The sequence below is a fragment of the Hylobates moloch genome, unplaced genomic scaffold (assembly GCF_009828535.3).
Source record: "Hylobates moloch isolate HMO894 unplaced genomic scaffold, HMol_V3 SCAFFOLD_19, whole genome shotgun sequence".
Taxonomy (NCBI): domain Eukaryota; kingdom Metazoa; phylum Chordata; class Mammalia; order Primates; family Hylobatidae; genus Hylobates; species Hylobates moloch.
In genome coordinates this window covers 46,569,343-46,585,528 of record NW_026652294.1, presented here as the reverse complement: position 1 = coordinate 46,585,528, position 16,186 = coordinate 46,569,343, and the positions used below count along the sequence as shown (strand labels likewise).

Sequence of the window (16,186 nt, the reverse complement as noted above, 5' to 3'; positions counted from 1 at the left end):
TTCCCAACTGTCTCCAATTAGCAAACGTTTGTGCAGACATCATGAAGGCATCATGTGCTCCCTGTAGCTTGTAAAACAGCTATGATTTTGGTGCCTTAGCACCATCCTGTAACCCAAATCTCCAGCTCAACTTTGCTTTCCACTGAAGCGCTTCATCCTGCTCCAACAGGCACCCTGTACCCACACCCAAGTTTCCACAAAAACTCCAGAGAGACCAGTGAGTTACTCTGATGTTTATTTTAATGCATCTTAGTCCACACAGTTGGTATAAAATCAGAAAATGCAAAGCAAAAACAAAAGGTCTGGAGTCTTAGCATCAGAAGGGCACCATATATACATCTACAGTTGGTGGCCAATACAAGTCATCGCCAGACAGTCCTTGGAGGCACAGAACAGCCTAGACCCAGCCAAGCTCTAGGAACTCACGGTCCCAAGGAGTCTAGACACTTGTTCTGATGCTCCGACCGTAAGAAAAATGTGGGAGTGATGAAGGCTTTATGATTTATTCATCATAGTAATAATAGCAGCCTAGCTAGGTACAAAAGCTGTTATAAACCATTTATATTACACAGAATTATTCAGGTCTCCATTCTATCTTATGTTGTAAAATTGTTAATTGGATTTCCAGTGAGTTGTTTAGATGATTAGTGATAATAAGGAATGGTAAATCCATAGCACCATTTCAAAGATTTGTTGTCACTGATTTCTCATTTAGATGTGTGACCGAGATACTCCACCTGTAAGGGCAAGTATGCCAAAGCCACAAGCCATGTTTTTGCGAGGGCTCCAGTTTGGGCATTTTGTCCGTGTGCGCGTAAAGCTTCACACAGAGGTTCAGGCAGCGGCTATTTCTGTTGGATGCACTGGGTCACCCACCAGAAAAGGGCTTTTGGACATTTGGGGTTTCTACCCACACTTTGGTTTTCTAAATGAGGTGGACTGGGAGGGAGGTATCTTCTTTCAGATGAGAGGGAAGGGGCAAGATGGAGTTATCTTATTTCTGGGTAAAACAAAACAAACAAACAAAAAACAAAACAAAAATACTGAGCTGGATTATACTGTTAGGATGTAAAGTTCCTTAGCTACTTCTTTAAGGCTCAACACGAGGCTGATGGTCAACATAAAAAGCAAACAATACTATGTACATATATGTAAAAAGTGTTATAAATAGGCTTTATAAACCGGAGATATTATATACATCTTCAATCAACAGCAACCCCCACCTCCACTGCTTTCTGTTTGGTTTGGTTTGAGTTTGGGATTTTGGGCTAGCTCTTTTTTTTTTCTGCTTTCTGGTTTCCCTTCCTCCCTTCCCTATGTACGCTCAGAGCCTCAGACAGACCGTCTGGGCGCCTCATTCGCGTTTCCGCAAGATCACGTAGATGACACCGCTGAGAAGGGCCAGGGGGAAGGCCACCCAGGCCAGGATGTAGGCGAAGCCGTAGGAGTAATCCGAGTTGAGATGCCACTCCGGGTGCCTCACCGTGTAGATGGCCGCAGCACTCATCACGCACAGACCTGGGGGAGGAGAGGGACAAGCTGGGTGAGGGAGAGTCCATGGCAGAGCGGCCCCCTCTCTGCCACCCCGGATGCTGACAAATGCTGGGTAGGAAGAACATTTCTACCTCTGGAAGGAAATCTGCTTCCAGGTCCAGAATTGAAAGGAGGTAGCTCAAAAATACGGGAACAAGGAAAACGACTTGCTCTCTCCTTCCAATCTTGGCCATCTAGGCCTTAATATCTGAGGGTTTTCTTTACATTTTCTGCCCTATTTCTCTTTCTTTAACTGTCACCAATCCCCAGGCCACACTACATGGCCAGCAGGCATTCAGGCTGCAAGAAAAACCTACCTGTCTCACTTCAAGGGTGGCTGGGTATGGAAGCCCTTGGAAATCTATGTGCCACTCTACAAATGAGTGGTGGCATTACCTGAAGCCAATGGAAGTGAACTGACATTTTACCATTATTGGAGTCACGCCATGATAAAAGGATTAAGCTCCACGCAGACCACAGGGGCCTATGGTCCCCCTAGCAGAGTTGACACATACCAGGTGAAGGAAGCTATGCCCATGGGCACTGCCAAGCAGACAAAGAAATGTGTGGAGGGGAAAAAAGAAAGTGAGGAGGAAATGAGGATGCAGCAGACAGTATGAGTGGGAAGCCACGCTGTGGAGGGGGAAGATGATCAAAGGCAAGCTCCATTTCCCTGGGTGCCCCAAGGTTGCATCTGAAGCCCAAAGAAGGCTAAAGGGCATTGGATACGCAGGTGGGTCAGGCCACCCTCCCTGGCCCACCAATGCAGCCCTTCGGTGTCAGAAAAAGAAGGCAGGCCTCCACCTTGTGGAGCAGCCATGCTCAAACTGATGGCCCCAGCTCACATGACAGTCAGCATCCCCCCACAAGGAGGGGTCCAGTGATGTCAGCACCCCAGCCTGGAGCTGCACAAAGCCTGGTCTGTTTCCTCCCTGAAAACAGGGTCTTTGAGAAGCTCTGAGTGACTCTATTATAAATCCAGTATGCCGTGTGGGATTCATGCGGTTCCAGAGCTCCCAATGCACCCGCCCCCCCCCGGCCACCTACATCTAACCTCACTGCTATTTGGGCTGCTGTTTTACTGGACACTGCAACTTTGTTTGAAGACAGTGCAGAAGTGGGAATACGCCACATGAACCACCCTGTTAAGCCTGTCCTCCTGCAACTCAGAGGAGAAAACTCCCGCTTGATTGGCCCCTGTCAAGAGAGCCACACAATAGTCTTGGAACCAAAATGGGACAGCATCCAGGACCTGCCACCTACAGGAAGTTAAGACAGCAAAGATGGCCATGTCAGGAGCAAAATCATCGCTGGTTAATTGTTGATTGCAGAAAACAGCAGTTTTGATCTGCTGGGGACACACTTTATTTGCCTTGAGGTCCAGGATCCTTAATTATCTTGCCCCATTGTTCCATGGCTTGCCTCTCCAAAGTGCTAACTCTTGTCTTTAATTAATACTGAAGTTGTTTCTTGGGCTCTGTCTGACTTATCTAATGACGGCAGGGCTATAAAAAAGGAAACATGACCTTGGCAGACAGCAAGGTGGTAATGGAGTGCTAGCAGGGCAAGGCAACGCTTATCATCATGCAGACAGGGCTCCCAAATGGGCTGTCTAACCAGATCTGGCATGAGAAATGCCTCAGGAGCTGAGTGGACCAGCTACTCCCCGATTCCACTGGCTAAGAGGAAATATCAGATTCCATCCTTGAACAAGAGGGACAGAAAGAGGCAGTATAGAGAAGTGCAGTGACTAACTACACAGCTTAATATGTATGACTTTCATCTTAGTAGAATCTCAGAAGTGAATGGCTCTAAGCTTAACTGTGATAAGCAGTAAACTTAGATACCTACAAAGCCAAAGAGAGGATACGCATTTTATATGATTGTTGTCAGGAGACTGATGTTTTAGAGAATATATTATTACAAGATTGTCTGCATGTAAAGCAATAGATGTACACTGAAATAGAGGAAAGGATGATTCTTTGGCTGGGTTCCCTCTGTCTGCAACCCAAGACAGTTAATGTTATCCAGTAGTCATCTCCAAAAGCCAAATACTCCTAACAAGTGGACTGCGACTCACTTTCTCAGCAACCAGTAGGTGGAGATGTATCATCAGGTCCCTGTGGCAAGGGTAAGTGAGGCCCTGAGGCACAGGCAGATGTTCTGCTCTTTGGCAATGACCCGGACTCCCTGGGAGGGGCCTGAGTCTGGGAGCATAGGTCATCTTTAAGCAGAAGGACACTGACCCTGTCCAGACAACACAAATGTGCTAGGCATTCAACTTACAAGAGTTTCTCCCTGTCTCAGGATGGGTAAGTCTGCAACAACTTCCTGCAAGTTCTGCCTTAAGCCCTTTCGAAGAGAAAGTCTTAAGCTCCTTTAACAGTGACTGCAACCCCATGAGAGTGATTAGAGCCCAGAGCCTCTGGAAGGAAGCACCCAAGGGGCCAAGGTCAAAGGAAGCAGTTGAGGGAATTCCCAGTACATCCTTATGATCTCCATTCCCTTTGGTTCAGTGAACATTTAATGAGTGCCTATTGCATGGGGCCCTGTTCTAGCTGCTGTTCTAGATGGACCAAGATAAGTGAGACATGGCCCCTACCTTAAGGACTGTGTGTCTAGAAGACAGATATTTGCGTATAATTTCGATATAGTCCGATAGAATTTCAAGAGAGAGAAGGAAATGCATCAGATGCCCCAAGAGCATAGACGGGTGCTGAGTCCAACCTGGAGAACTGGAGAAGCCACACAGACTCTCATATAATAGGCTGATTAGCTCACTAAGGGTCAGGAAAGAGAGGGCCTTACAAGACATGTTAAGCATGTTAAGGAAGTTGTGATGAGAAGCCTCTGAGGAAACTTCAGCAGAGGAGAAACATGATCAGACGCACGTTTTAGAATGATCACTCTGGCCACGGTGCAGAAAATGGATTCAGGGGCAGGGACAAGGCAGGTAGCTGGAAGGTGCATGAGGAGGCCTTTGCATAGCTGCACTGGGGTTAGTGAGTCAAGACAAAAGAAATGGGTGTAATGCCTACGGAGGATGCTACCCAAATGCAGGACTCAGCAGAAGGCGGGCTGTGGGGTGAGGGAGAGAGGAGAGGCCAGCATGGTCACCTGGTGTGTTCGCTGAGGCAAGTGGGAACATGGCGATGTCTCAGAAGCCAGAGGAATAAAGCTTCAAAGAGTGAGTAGTTAACAGTATTGAAAGGAGCAGAGTGATCCAACAAATTAAAGACTTCAAAGTGTACTTTGGTGACCTCAGCAAAAGCACTTTCATTTGAGAGCCTGGGGCAGAAGCCAGAGAGAAGCTGGCTGGAAAGGGATGTCAGTGAGACCACCAGGGTGGTCACTGGAAGGTGCAGCTATGATGTTGGGTTGATGAGTGGGTGCCTTTGTCCCCCTCCCCCTTCATCCTCAGGGCAACAAGGTAGGGCAGGAAGGGGCTGTGAGGCCTGTTCCTCTGAAAGCAAGAACCTTCTCTGTGTTTCTGTGATTGAAGCCCACTCCTTTTTCATTTTCAGTATCCAAGTGAGCATTCCTCCCTAGAAAGCCACCCATAGCACTGACTCTGATCCGGGCATGGCCAGTGAGACATCCATAATCATTCATCCCTAACAAAAATTTCTAAATGTGGTATTTGACATAAGCCATCTTTGAATCACTCTGAACAGGATGGCACTGAACTTTTATTAATCCCGCCCACGAAATTCTTTTTTTTTTTTTCCTAGAGAGGCAGAGTCTCTGTCACCCAGGCGGGAGCAAGCGCAGGGGCCTGATCATAGTTCACTGTAGTCTTGACCTCCCAGCCTCAAGCAATCCTCCTGCCTCAGACTCCTGAATAGCTGGGACCACAGGCGTGCTCCAAGGCACCTGGCTAATTTTTAAATAATTTTTTGTAGAGATGGCATCTTGCTTTGTTGCCCAGGCTGGTCTCGAACTCCTGCCTTCAAGCAATCCTCTCACCTCAGTCTTCCAAAGTGTTGGGATTATAGGCATTCACCACCACACCTGGCCCAAATCCTTTTATTTTAAATGCTCTATAGCTACATTGATCTTTCTATTAACAAAACAAATGAACAACAATAACAAAAAGATAGAGAAAGTGAAACTCACTCAGGAGTTCCCTCTACTCTTTCTGTTCTTAATCCCAGTAACTATACATTTGACTTGAGTTTGATTCTGCTGAGGAAACACAATTATCTAATCATCCAACCAATAGTTTTATTCGGGCTCCTCTATGTGCCCCACATGGAGCTTGATGCTGGGTGTAAGCAGTAAAATAAATCAAAACATGCAAATCTTCCTTTTAGGTCTGTGTCTAGATTAATTTCTTGATGTTTTCCAGTCTAGCGCAACCCAACCCAACAGAGCTAAGGCATGGATAACTACTGTCTAGGAATAGATGGCTATAGGTTCTGAAAATAAGAATGACTCCAAAGTCCAGACACAGGATCAGGATGTTGCTTCTCTAAGAAGGTGGTTTAGTTATTTCCGGGGAAATATCCTAGAAAACCTTACAGTGGGATTAGGGACAGTTTAATGTCTATGTCAGTGGTTCCCAACCCTAAATGCACATCAGAGTCACCTAGGCAGTGGATCCATCCCACAACTATTAAATGAGAGTCTGCAGGGATGAGGCCTGTCTTTTTCGTTTTTCCTTTTTTTGGGGGGGGACAGTCTCACTCTGTCTCCCCCAGCTTAGGGTGCAGTGGCACGATCTTGGCTCACTGCAACCTCCACCCCCTAGGTTCAAGTGATTCTCCTCTGCCTCAGTTTCCCAAGTAACTGGAACTACAGGCATGCACCACCACGCCTGGCTACCTTTTTTTTTATTTTTAGTAGAGACAGGGTTTCACCATGTTGGCCGGGCTTGTCTTGAACTCCTGACCTCAAGCGATCGGCCCACTTCAGCCTCCCAAAGTGCTGGGATTACAGGCGTGAGCCACTGCATCCAGCCCACTGTCATTTTTTTTTTTTTTTTTAAAAAAAGGACCTCAGATGACTCTGATGCACAGCTCAGGTTGAAAGCACTGAACTAAAGGAAGGAGCCTTTTGATATGCATTCAGGAAGCAGCCAACCTAATGCAATCAAGAAGAGATAGTTCCTAACTGTGAGCCTTGTGGCTAAGTGAGGAAGAGATAATTTGGCAAACCATGGAGACCCCACATGACACCCAGAGCTGTTATCTAGAGCAGGGAGACAGAGACAACTCCCAAACCTACAGTCAGCTCCAAGAGCCCTAGCACCTTTCATGTGCTTTTCCTGAAAGCTCATGTGTGCCATCCATAAAGATCACAGCTGGGCCCACCAAGAGGAAGCTATGCAGAGATAATGCAGCTCTCACAGCCACTTCCGGAGGCTACACAGAGATTCTAGTGGTTTCCACTTAAAATGCTCCAGTGCATTGGAGAGGCATTTGCTGGGCATGCATGCTTGTAGATTTTACATCCCATGAATATGGAGCTACTTTCTTCTTCCTTCTGTCCTCCCTCTCTTTCTTCCCCTTCTTTCTTTTCTTCCCTTCTGTTTGTCAGTTTTAGCTTTTCTGACTACTTCCTTGATGTTAAATTGTCACTTCCCAGGTTTTCCCAAAACCTGGGTTTCTCATCTCCAACAACCCTAATCTACTTAGCTCTCTAATTACTAACTTCTTACTAGTCTGTGAATCGGAAAACCACATGACAAAATTGACTTAGAACTGTCACATGATAAGGGAACCAGGAAATCTCCAAGTAGAGTTCCTAACTCTTTCAGTTCTCAGAATTAGTGGAAAGATCCTGCAGCCATTTCCAGTGCAACATCCTAGAGATCTGAGGTTCCCTGGAGACCAACTCTCAGATGATCTTGACTGGGATTAACAACGGAGGACAGGACACTCTCAGGACTTACAAATTACAACTGCTATTACAGCTCAGCATTTCAAATTCAAGATAATTTCCTATTCAAATGTGGACCAACAGATAACTGAAAATTCAGTCTCATGAGAGATAAGCAGCTAAATGTAAAGGAGATAAACAGGACAAAGTCATGCGCTTTTACATTCGGAATTCTGCACTTCCAGCACAGTTCTAAACATCTTGTATTGACTTTGGAGGAGAATGAAAATAGTGAAGCAAGAGTGGATTAGTAAATATACTTAAATCGCGATACCTAGGAGAAGAGTGTTTGGCTGAACTGAAATACTTTTAACACACAGTGCAGTTACCTGAGTGACTTCAGGGTTCTTATCTCTGGTCTTTGAGTTTTGGCCTAAAATGATGTAATGATGTTGCTAAAAAGACATTGTTAAAGGACTTAAAGCCGAAACAGCTCAGCAGGACGAATGAAGATGAAGGTACTGGCTATCCCAAGGAGCCCGTTCAACAGCAGCTTACCTCTTCTCCGCTCCATATTTTCAATGTGACTGGGTCTTATGGTACAGGCTTGTACTCATCGCAGATGTTTGGAACTTCAGAATAATACATGGTGCAAATTTGCATTTACCTTCCATTGTAAATCAGTTCCAATAAAAGATAATATAAAAGGCAGAGCTTCTGCCTTGGATTTTGTGTTCTTTAAATTTTTTGGTGCATTCTGTCTTTAAAATATAAGAAGTACCTCACTATATTCGGTGTAACACTCAATCGTCCCTGTCATGAGCTAGGTGACCTTGGTCATTCATTTACCCCCGATGGGCTCAAATTATTCATCAGTAAAATAACGAGCCTGTACAAATAAAATGTAATTTTTTTCACATCAGATGGGTAATGTGCCAAATCATAACAAGGTTTGAGGGAGGCACATCTCACACATGAGCATGAAAACCCAATCATCACTTATGAAACTAACATTTCAATATAAATACATTATGAAACTTCTGGTTCTAAATCCATATTATCTTGAGGGCGTATCCACTGATGCAATGGATATGATCATTATTTGATTTGATATCAAACTAAAACGAGTAAGAAAAAAAAAGAAACCCCAGAATATGTTACAGTTGTCTTTATTACAACTGAAAATTGAGTAAGGAAAACTCTTCACTTTCACGTACCTAGAAATGATATCTCCTTGCATAATTAGTCATTTAACAGAGCCAGCAACCATCCAGGAGCTTGGCCTGGTGTCATAAGACATGAGTAAGCAGCAAAGCACTGTCTGGTTTTGAAATCTCAAAACCATGAGTATTGAAATGTTGTATTTGAGTGTTTAATGAGAAGTGGTTAATCATTTACTTCCTTTTTTCAGGAAAGGGGAACTCTCTGGCTTCTAGACAAGGTCACCAACATCTAACTTTGGGCTGTGTCTTCCCATACAACCCTATTTAAGGCATTATATGCATCAAAGACACATCGGCTGCTTTCAACCTTCCAATGACTGCTCCTGAGCACAGAATGGTGAAATGGTACCATGGGCATTCTGACAATCAACTCAGAGAAGAGATGCTACATCCTTTGCCCTCTCAGAGGGTCAGAATTGAGAACATCTCACAGTACCTAGACATACTCTGGTACATATGAAGTTTGTGATCTATGAATTTGGACCACAGAATCCACCACTACATCTGGCTCTTACTTCTCTCCAATGCCCTGCTGGCTCAGTCAACAGTAAGTCAACAGACAGACATATAAGAGCTAATGAAGCAAGATGCTAGGCAGAATCCAGAGACAAAGTTGGAAGATGTCACCCTGTGTAATAGAAGTTTCTAGGACTCTGCACACTATGCATATTAATAATGTATTTAAAGAGGGAACTTGAAGACAGTTTAGGCAGGAGATTAAGGAGACCTCTCATGTGTTTTCATGTGTTGTCATGGCCCCATGTTTGGAAATGACAATATGTGACACAGGAGTGCCAAAATGAAGATACCAGAGGATGACAACAGTCAGTCAAAGCCCAGTGGAATCTAGGAACTGGAAACAAGGAAGGTGAGAATTTGTCAGTGTGACTTAATCACTATCTACTGGTGGAAGACACATACCTGATAACTACTTCGCCAGTTCTTAGCACGTCGGGGCCATTTTCTGGAGGCATAACGTAATCTACAGAAACAGCTCTCAAGCGTGACCTTTGCTCTACAGATAGCCTCAGTATTCACCTCTGATTATGTGTCCAGATTGCAGTTTCATTCCTGATCATACGACTGGCTTGGGTAGGGACCTTCCTTCCAGATCCTCTAAGTTCTCTTTCATATGCATCTCATTCCAGGGAGAAGGGGAGAGTTCTAAGTCCCAAGTTCTAAGACACGTACACGTACACACACACACATACAAGCACCCATCCTCACTTTATGGAAAGCATCCAGTCTAAGAAGACTCCTGAACATCAGTTATTCTGAGGCCACATCATTCTACTAAACTAATCATTCTGCAGACTTGGATGCGCCCCGCTTCCACATGGACTTTACCATCCACAACTTACCAGCAAGGATTTGGAAGATTCCAGTGATGTAAAACCTGCCCCCCTTGGTGAGGGTGAAGAGTTGGCAGAAGAACAGGAACAGAGACAGAACGCTGAAGATGATCGACAGGATCATGGTGGCCTGGACAGACTGCAGCCATTCTGGGGGAAAGAGACACTTGGTTAGGAGAGCTGGCCATGGCCGGGGGAGGGCTCTGCCTTGAGGTGCAGGGCCTGAGGGGCCGTGACTGCTGACAGCACAATCTTCACAGGCAGCAGAAGCAGAAGTCCTTTTTCCTTAGCAGAACTCAGACAATTCACTTTTGCAGTCTAAGAAGACATTCTTTATTTGTTTCTTTTGGAGGAAAAAATATATACATATATACATACATATATATGTACCAATATATACATATACAAACACATATATGTACCGATACGTACACATTACATACATATATACCTGTATGTACAAATATGCATACATATATGTATGTGTTTCTAGATATATGTGTGTATATACACATATACAAATACATGACACACACATATATATAAAACACATGTGAACATTTAGGGAAGGGCTGTAAAAAAATGTCTATAGTTCCACCACTAGAAGTGAAAGTCATTTTAAAACATACTGAATTTCCTTCTAGTGTTGGTGCAAATGTGTTACTTATGTACATGTGTCTGTGTTAAAGAAGGCCTGAGCCTTGCCTACTGCCTTCCCTCTCCTTGCCCTCAGAGGTCTTTGAAGGGCTTATTGGAACTTCTGCATTCCAAGAAAAATAGTTTAAAACCACTGTTCAAATTATCTGCATTCCCCAAGGAGAGGTAAAGATCATGGGAATGGCTGTTAGAGCCCAAACTAATTTTTTAGAAGAATGGAAGAAAATACTGATGAAGAAAGGTATGCTCTATAGATATGGAAATCCATTTGCTTGGGCAACCTGTATTTTTTTTTTTGGTCAACTCTGATCATGGCCATTAGCCTCAGCACAGAGCGGTGTGTGATTGCAAACCACCAGACGGGATGAAGGCTTACACTTCCTTATCTCTGTTGAACCCCAAATCTCCAAGCTTCCAACTGAAATTCAGGCAAGAAGACAGTGCCTCCTGTGGTTTCTTCATTCACCATCTGCTGCAAATTCATGTCATTTCAGGGAGGAAAGAAGAAACAACCTGAGTTCCACACTGTAGAGGGAAGCCCAGGGTAAAAATCTGCATTTGGCCTCTGTCTTGTCTTCCAAGTGCCACAGAATGCTGGGGGCAGGCACTGCTCTCATGGAGGAAGAGCAACTGGGGAAGTTGCAGCATTTAATCCTTTCAGCTCAGTAACTGCCATATGTAATGGCTTCAAAAGCATACCTTCAATGCTTCACCCAGTACTCACAGCTCTGAAATCTGGATGGTTTATAATTAATAACTGAGTAAGATAAACCTGTTTTGAGTTGTAAGCAGCTCATGGCAGAATTTTAAGGGTGCCAATTAGGTTAACTGTTACTAGAGTTTCACCTAAGATGTTTCCAAGGCACAGACTGGAGATATTTTAGAGTTGGAAGAAACCTGAGAGATCAACTAGTCCAGCTCCTTTGCATTGAAAGAGATTTCCAGAGGTGTTTTCATGAGCCCAAATGACACAGCCAAATCTAAGAGGCCTTTGATTCTAGTCTAGTACTCTTCACATTCAAGCACAACATATGCTTCTTTTATTTTTTCAACTTCTTTGTCAATTAAAGTAAGAAAATGACGGCTAATGGGTTGTGAGCCATCCTGATTTCACTCTTACATAACCTTAATTAAATGTTTGTCTTTATCCAGCATAGCGGTTCTTCTGGAGGAGCACTTTGCAATAAAGATAATGTTCCCGTAATAATATTTGCTTAAAATAAAAAAATTATCTAGCACTTTGGTAGATGCAGCTGGAATTACAAAGAAATCTGAGACCCAAATCTGAAACTAAAACAAATAAAGGGATTCACTTTGGCTGGGAAATGTCCTTCCATGTGTACGCTCATGAGGAGTATGGCTGGTGGAGACAATATCTTAGATTTCCTTCTCCAATCCTGAGATACTGTCTTCACCCTTATCCCCGCGCCCCTGTCATTTTCAGCAGAAACTACTACGAGACCTCACATATACGGAAAACTTAAAATCTTTATATGTTAAATCTATATAAACAGAAAGTGTCTAACATTTAATAATATAACCTAAATACTTCTTGAAATATCTTTCAACAATAACTTGAATTTTAGTCCCAACCCTATTACAACTGAGCTGTTTGCCATAAGTTGTTTCTCAAATCAAATCGGAATTAGAGGATCAAGGACATTTTTATTCAATGAGCATTTGGGGTGAATACCTACTGTTTTGAGCCAAGCCCTCTGGTTGACTCTGATGATCCAGAGATGAAGAAGATGGTTTTCAACCATAAGCACAATAAATAAAACACATGCATTAAGACAGTAAGTCTAAGTATATCATCAACCACATTACACGTGACTGGGTTCAAGGCACTCATAAGATATGGAATTTTATCTTTGATTAAGACATTTTGGGAGGCTGAGGCGGGTGGATCACTTGAGGCCAGGAGTTCAAGACCAGCCTGTCTGGCTGGCCAACATGCCAAAACCCCATCTTTACAAAAAATACAAAACTGGCCGGGTGTGGTGGTGGGCACCTGTAGTCCCAGCTACTCGGGAGGCTGAGGCAGAGAATCGCTTGAACTTAGGAGGTGGAGGTTGTAGTGAGCCAAGATCACACCACTGCACTCCAGCCTGGGCACAGAGAAAGACTCTGTCTCAAAAAAAAAAAAAAAAAAAAAAGACATTGTAGCTATATTGTAATATAATAGATACACCACCTAAGACAAGCAACAGTCAAAACCAAAAAAGATTTTGAAAAGAAGCTTCAGGCAAATATTAACAAAAAAGAAAGAAGATAAATTAATAATAAAAAATAGAATTTATGTTGAAAGGATGAAAGTAGCCAGAGAGTTGTTTGGTTGTTTCATAGAGGAAAGATTTGGTTTATTTGATCTTTACTTCTGGTTTACATGATCTACGACTGAAGAAAATAAGTGTTTACGCATATAATAACATGGTCTGGAAAAGTAAAAATCAAAAAATCATCAAAATATGAGAAGAAATTGTTAAAACCACAATGACAGTGGAAGACTTTAGCTTCCTACCTCAAAATAGATGTCAGGTAGACCAAAAATAAGAAAGAATATAGATTACATAAGAGGATTAACAAATTTGTCCTAATATAAAAACTTGTGTCTATATAGGAAAAGACACAAATTTTCTATACAGCAAAACCATAAGTTATTTTCAAACACACATGGGACAGCTTTTTTGTAATTTTCAAACACACATGGGACAGCTTTTCAAACTGACTATAAGGCAACAAAGAATATCTCAATAAATATTGAAGTAGAAATGATGTAGGCTCAACATATAACTAAAGGCAAACCGAAATTAGACATTAAAAACAAACTACCCAGAATAAATTTGGAAATTTAAAAACAGTGTTCCAGATAATTCCTTGGATTAAAAAAAAAAGATGAAAAGTAAAAATTTCTTCAGCAAGGAATTATATTGAGAGCCACATAGCACACCTGTGGGTTGTAGCCAAAGCAGTTCTTAAAGGACAATATATACACTTCTAAGCATTTGCTAGAAAAATCCTTAAAAAGAGTGAACTAAACTTTCAACTCAAGAAGCTAGAAAAAAAAAAAAAAAACTACGAAGTAAGTCCAAAATTAATTGACTCAATATGGATAAAAGCACAGACTAATGAGACAGAAACAAGTATTAAAATAAATGTCTGGTTTAATAAAATGTCTGGTTAATTTAATAAAAATTTAATAAAATTTAATAAAAATGTCTGGTTCTTTGTGGGGACATCAACAAGTTAGACAAATTTTATTCAAGTACATAAAAGAAGTACTAAAGAAACAGAAACATACTAAGTTCCTGGATAGAAACACTCAAAGTTATAAAGATGCCAATTTCATCCAAAATAATCTACAAATCCAGTGCTATCCTCATCCATATTGCAACTGGAATTGGAAAAAAAATCAATTAAAAATTCATCTAAAAAACAATGAGCAATGACAGATAAGAAAATATTTGAAGTAAACACAACAGCAACTAAAAACCAAAACGAACAAATGAACAAAAAGAAAATCAGAAAAACAAATAAAACCAATGAGTCAAGATATCACCTACCAGATTTAAAACATATATCTATATTTTGCTTATTATAGTATATGGTATAAATTAAATATATAATTAATAATTATATACTTTATAATATATAATTATAGAACATATAGAACTATGATATATAATTATATAGTATATAATTATAGAACTATATATGTTCAAATGCTTATATTATAATTATATAGTATATAATTATAATTAATACACTGTATTTTAGTTATAGACATACAAAGCTTATATTTATATTATAAAGTTTTAGCAATTCAAAAATATGGTATTAATCACGAAAGAAAAATAAAAGAATAGGACAGAATTAAGACTTTGGAAGCATACATGTAAATTTAGTAGATAATACACAACATCATATAAACCAGTGGGGAAAAACACAACAGACAACACATAGCATTGGCTATTCATTTGGTAAAACATAAAATTAAATCTCTAGCTCACATCATTAACAAAATTAAATTACAGACAGAACAAAGAGAAAACAGCTAAGTATAAAATTTAAAAGCCATGTGATTAGCAAAGGAGAAATATGAACAGCCAATAAACATCATAAAAGGTGCTCAACCTCACTAGCAACCAAGGAAATGCAAGTGAAACCCATGAGGAGGGTGATACCAATTTTCATCCAGCAAATAGGCAAAATTCAAAAAAACTGGATAATATCAGCAGAACAAATAAGCAATAACTACCTGCAGACACCATTCATAGGAATAATAATAATATTATTATTATAATCCTTTTGTGACCAGCCATTTTGTGGCAGAATGTATTAGGCTGATACAAAAGTAATTGTAATTTTTGCCATTAAAAGTAATTTAAAAATTGTAACACCTCTAGCGTAATGACACTATATATATGTCCGAGTGCTTATCTACTATATCCTGGAAAAACAGTGAACATATACTCAGAGGAAAATAAATAAGGACATTCACTGTAGCATTTCTATGAGGGAAAATAAATTATGGTATATCCTCACAATGAAATATTTAGCGGCAGTTAGAAAAATCATGAGTTAGAAAATGAAGTGTCTTTGAAAGATCTCCAAGACAATGAAAAGAGTAAGGTGCACACACAACATGTCATCATTATGAAAACAAACACCAAAAAACTCTGTAATTGCATATAGACATCCACAGGCATGCAAGTATTCGTAGAGAAAGAGCCAAAGTTGTGTCAAATTGATGTCAATGACTTCCCCCAGGAACTACTGTTGCAACGAAGAAGAGTTTGGTCAAGAAGGCCTTTCAGTTGAGAATATTTTCATGTATTATAATACTTGTACTACTTAAATAATTAAAACCAATTTAAAAGATTACGAAGGTAAAAACAGATGCAGCAGTCTATTGACTTATTAAGAGTTAGGATTCCAAAACTCAAAGGGCTACTGGAATTCTAGGCAGGACTGGGCTTCCACATGCCCAGGAAAAGAATAAGGGATTTTCCTTTCCTCGAATGCCATTGATCAAAAGCTACACAGTGACAGCGAGAGGAAAAAACAGAGCCCAGCCCAGGAGAAAGCAACCTCCATTCCAGCTCCAAAAGGCTGGTGCAAGATTCAAGAGCTCTCGTTGTTGTTTAAAGGGAAGCCCACAGGGTCCTGAGGACATTTCTAAGCTCAGATGATGCTGCTCCCCAGTCAGAGCCATTCATCAAAACTGGAATAGACAGATAACCAGCGCAGTAAGAGACAGCAGATATCACACACTCCAGAAATGACAGGGCTTTGATCCTGTCCAAGGATAGGGTCCCGTGGGAGCACGTGGAAAGCCTGACTCTCTCCAGCATTTATGTGCTCCGGTTAGGACAGCCCAGGAAGGGCTGGGCTCTGTTGCCAAGTTCTTCTGACCACCCACCTAACTTGCCACATACATTTTTTTGGCCTTGAATTCTGCTTCACATACTTGAGGCACTAATATATTTTATTGGGTTGTCATAATGATCAAACAAAAGAGTTGCTATTGAAGCTCTGTTAAAGGATAGTGCAAATAACCCCCACCTAAAAGGCTGATGTGAGAAACAGGGTAAACAAGCA

At 41.4% G+C, this 16,186-nt stretch overlaps 1 protein-coding gene and 1 pseudogene across 2 annotated transcripts in view; both read right to left on the bottom strand.

The window, feature by feature from the left end:
• Nucleotides 1–218: 218 nt before the first annotated feature.
• The window catches only part of PMP22 (peripheral myelin protein 22), a 32,877-nt gene continuing 16,909 nt past the window's right edge, over nucleotides 219–16,186 (bottom strand). For both annotated transcript variants that reach the window (XM_032138165.2, XM_058431398.1), the window contains exons 4-5: nucleotides 9,938–10,078; nucleotides 219–1,518 (exon numbers count right to left, since the gene is read on the bottom strand). In XM_032138165.2, the coding sequence (XP_031994056.1) occupies nucleotides 1,355–1,518; nucleotides 9,938–10,078 (305 nt within the window). In that variant the 3' untranslated portion in view covers nucleotides 219–1,354. The remainder of the gene's footprint in view (nucleotides 1,519–9,937; nucleotides 10,079–16,186) is intronic.
• LOC116459542 (small nucleolar RNA U13) lies at nucleotides 8,271–8,367 on the bottom strand (annotated as a pseudogene).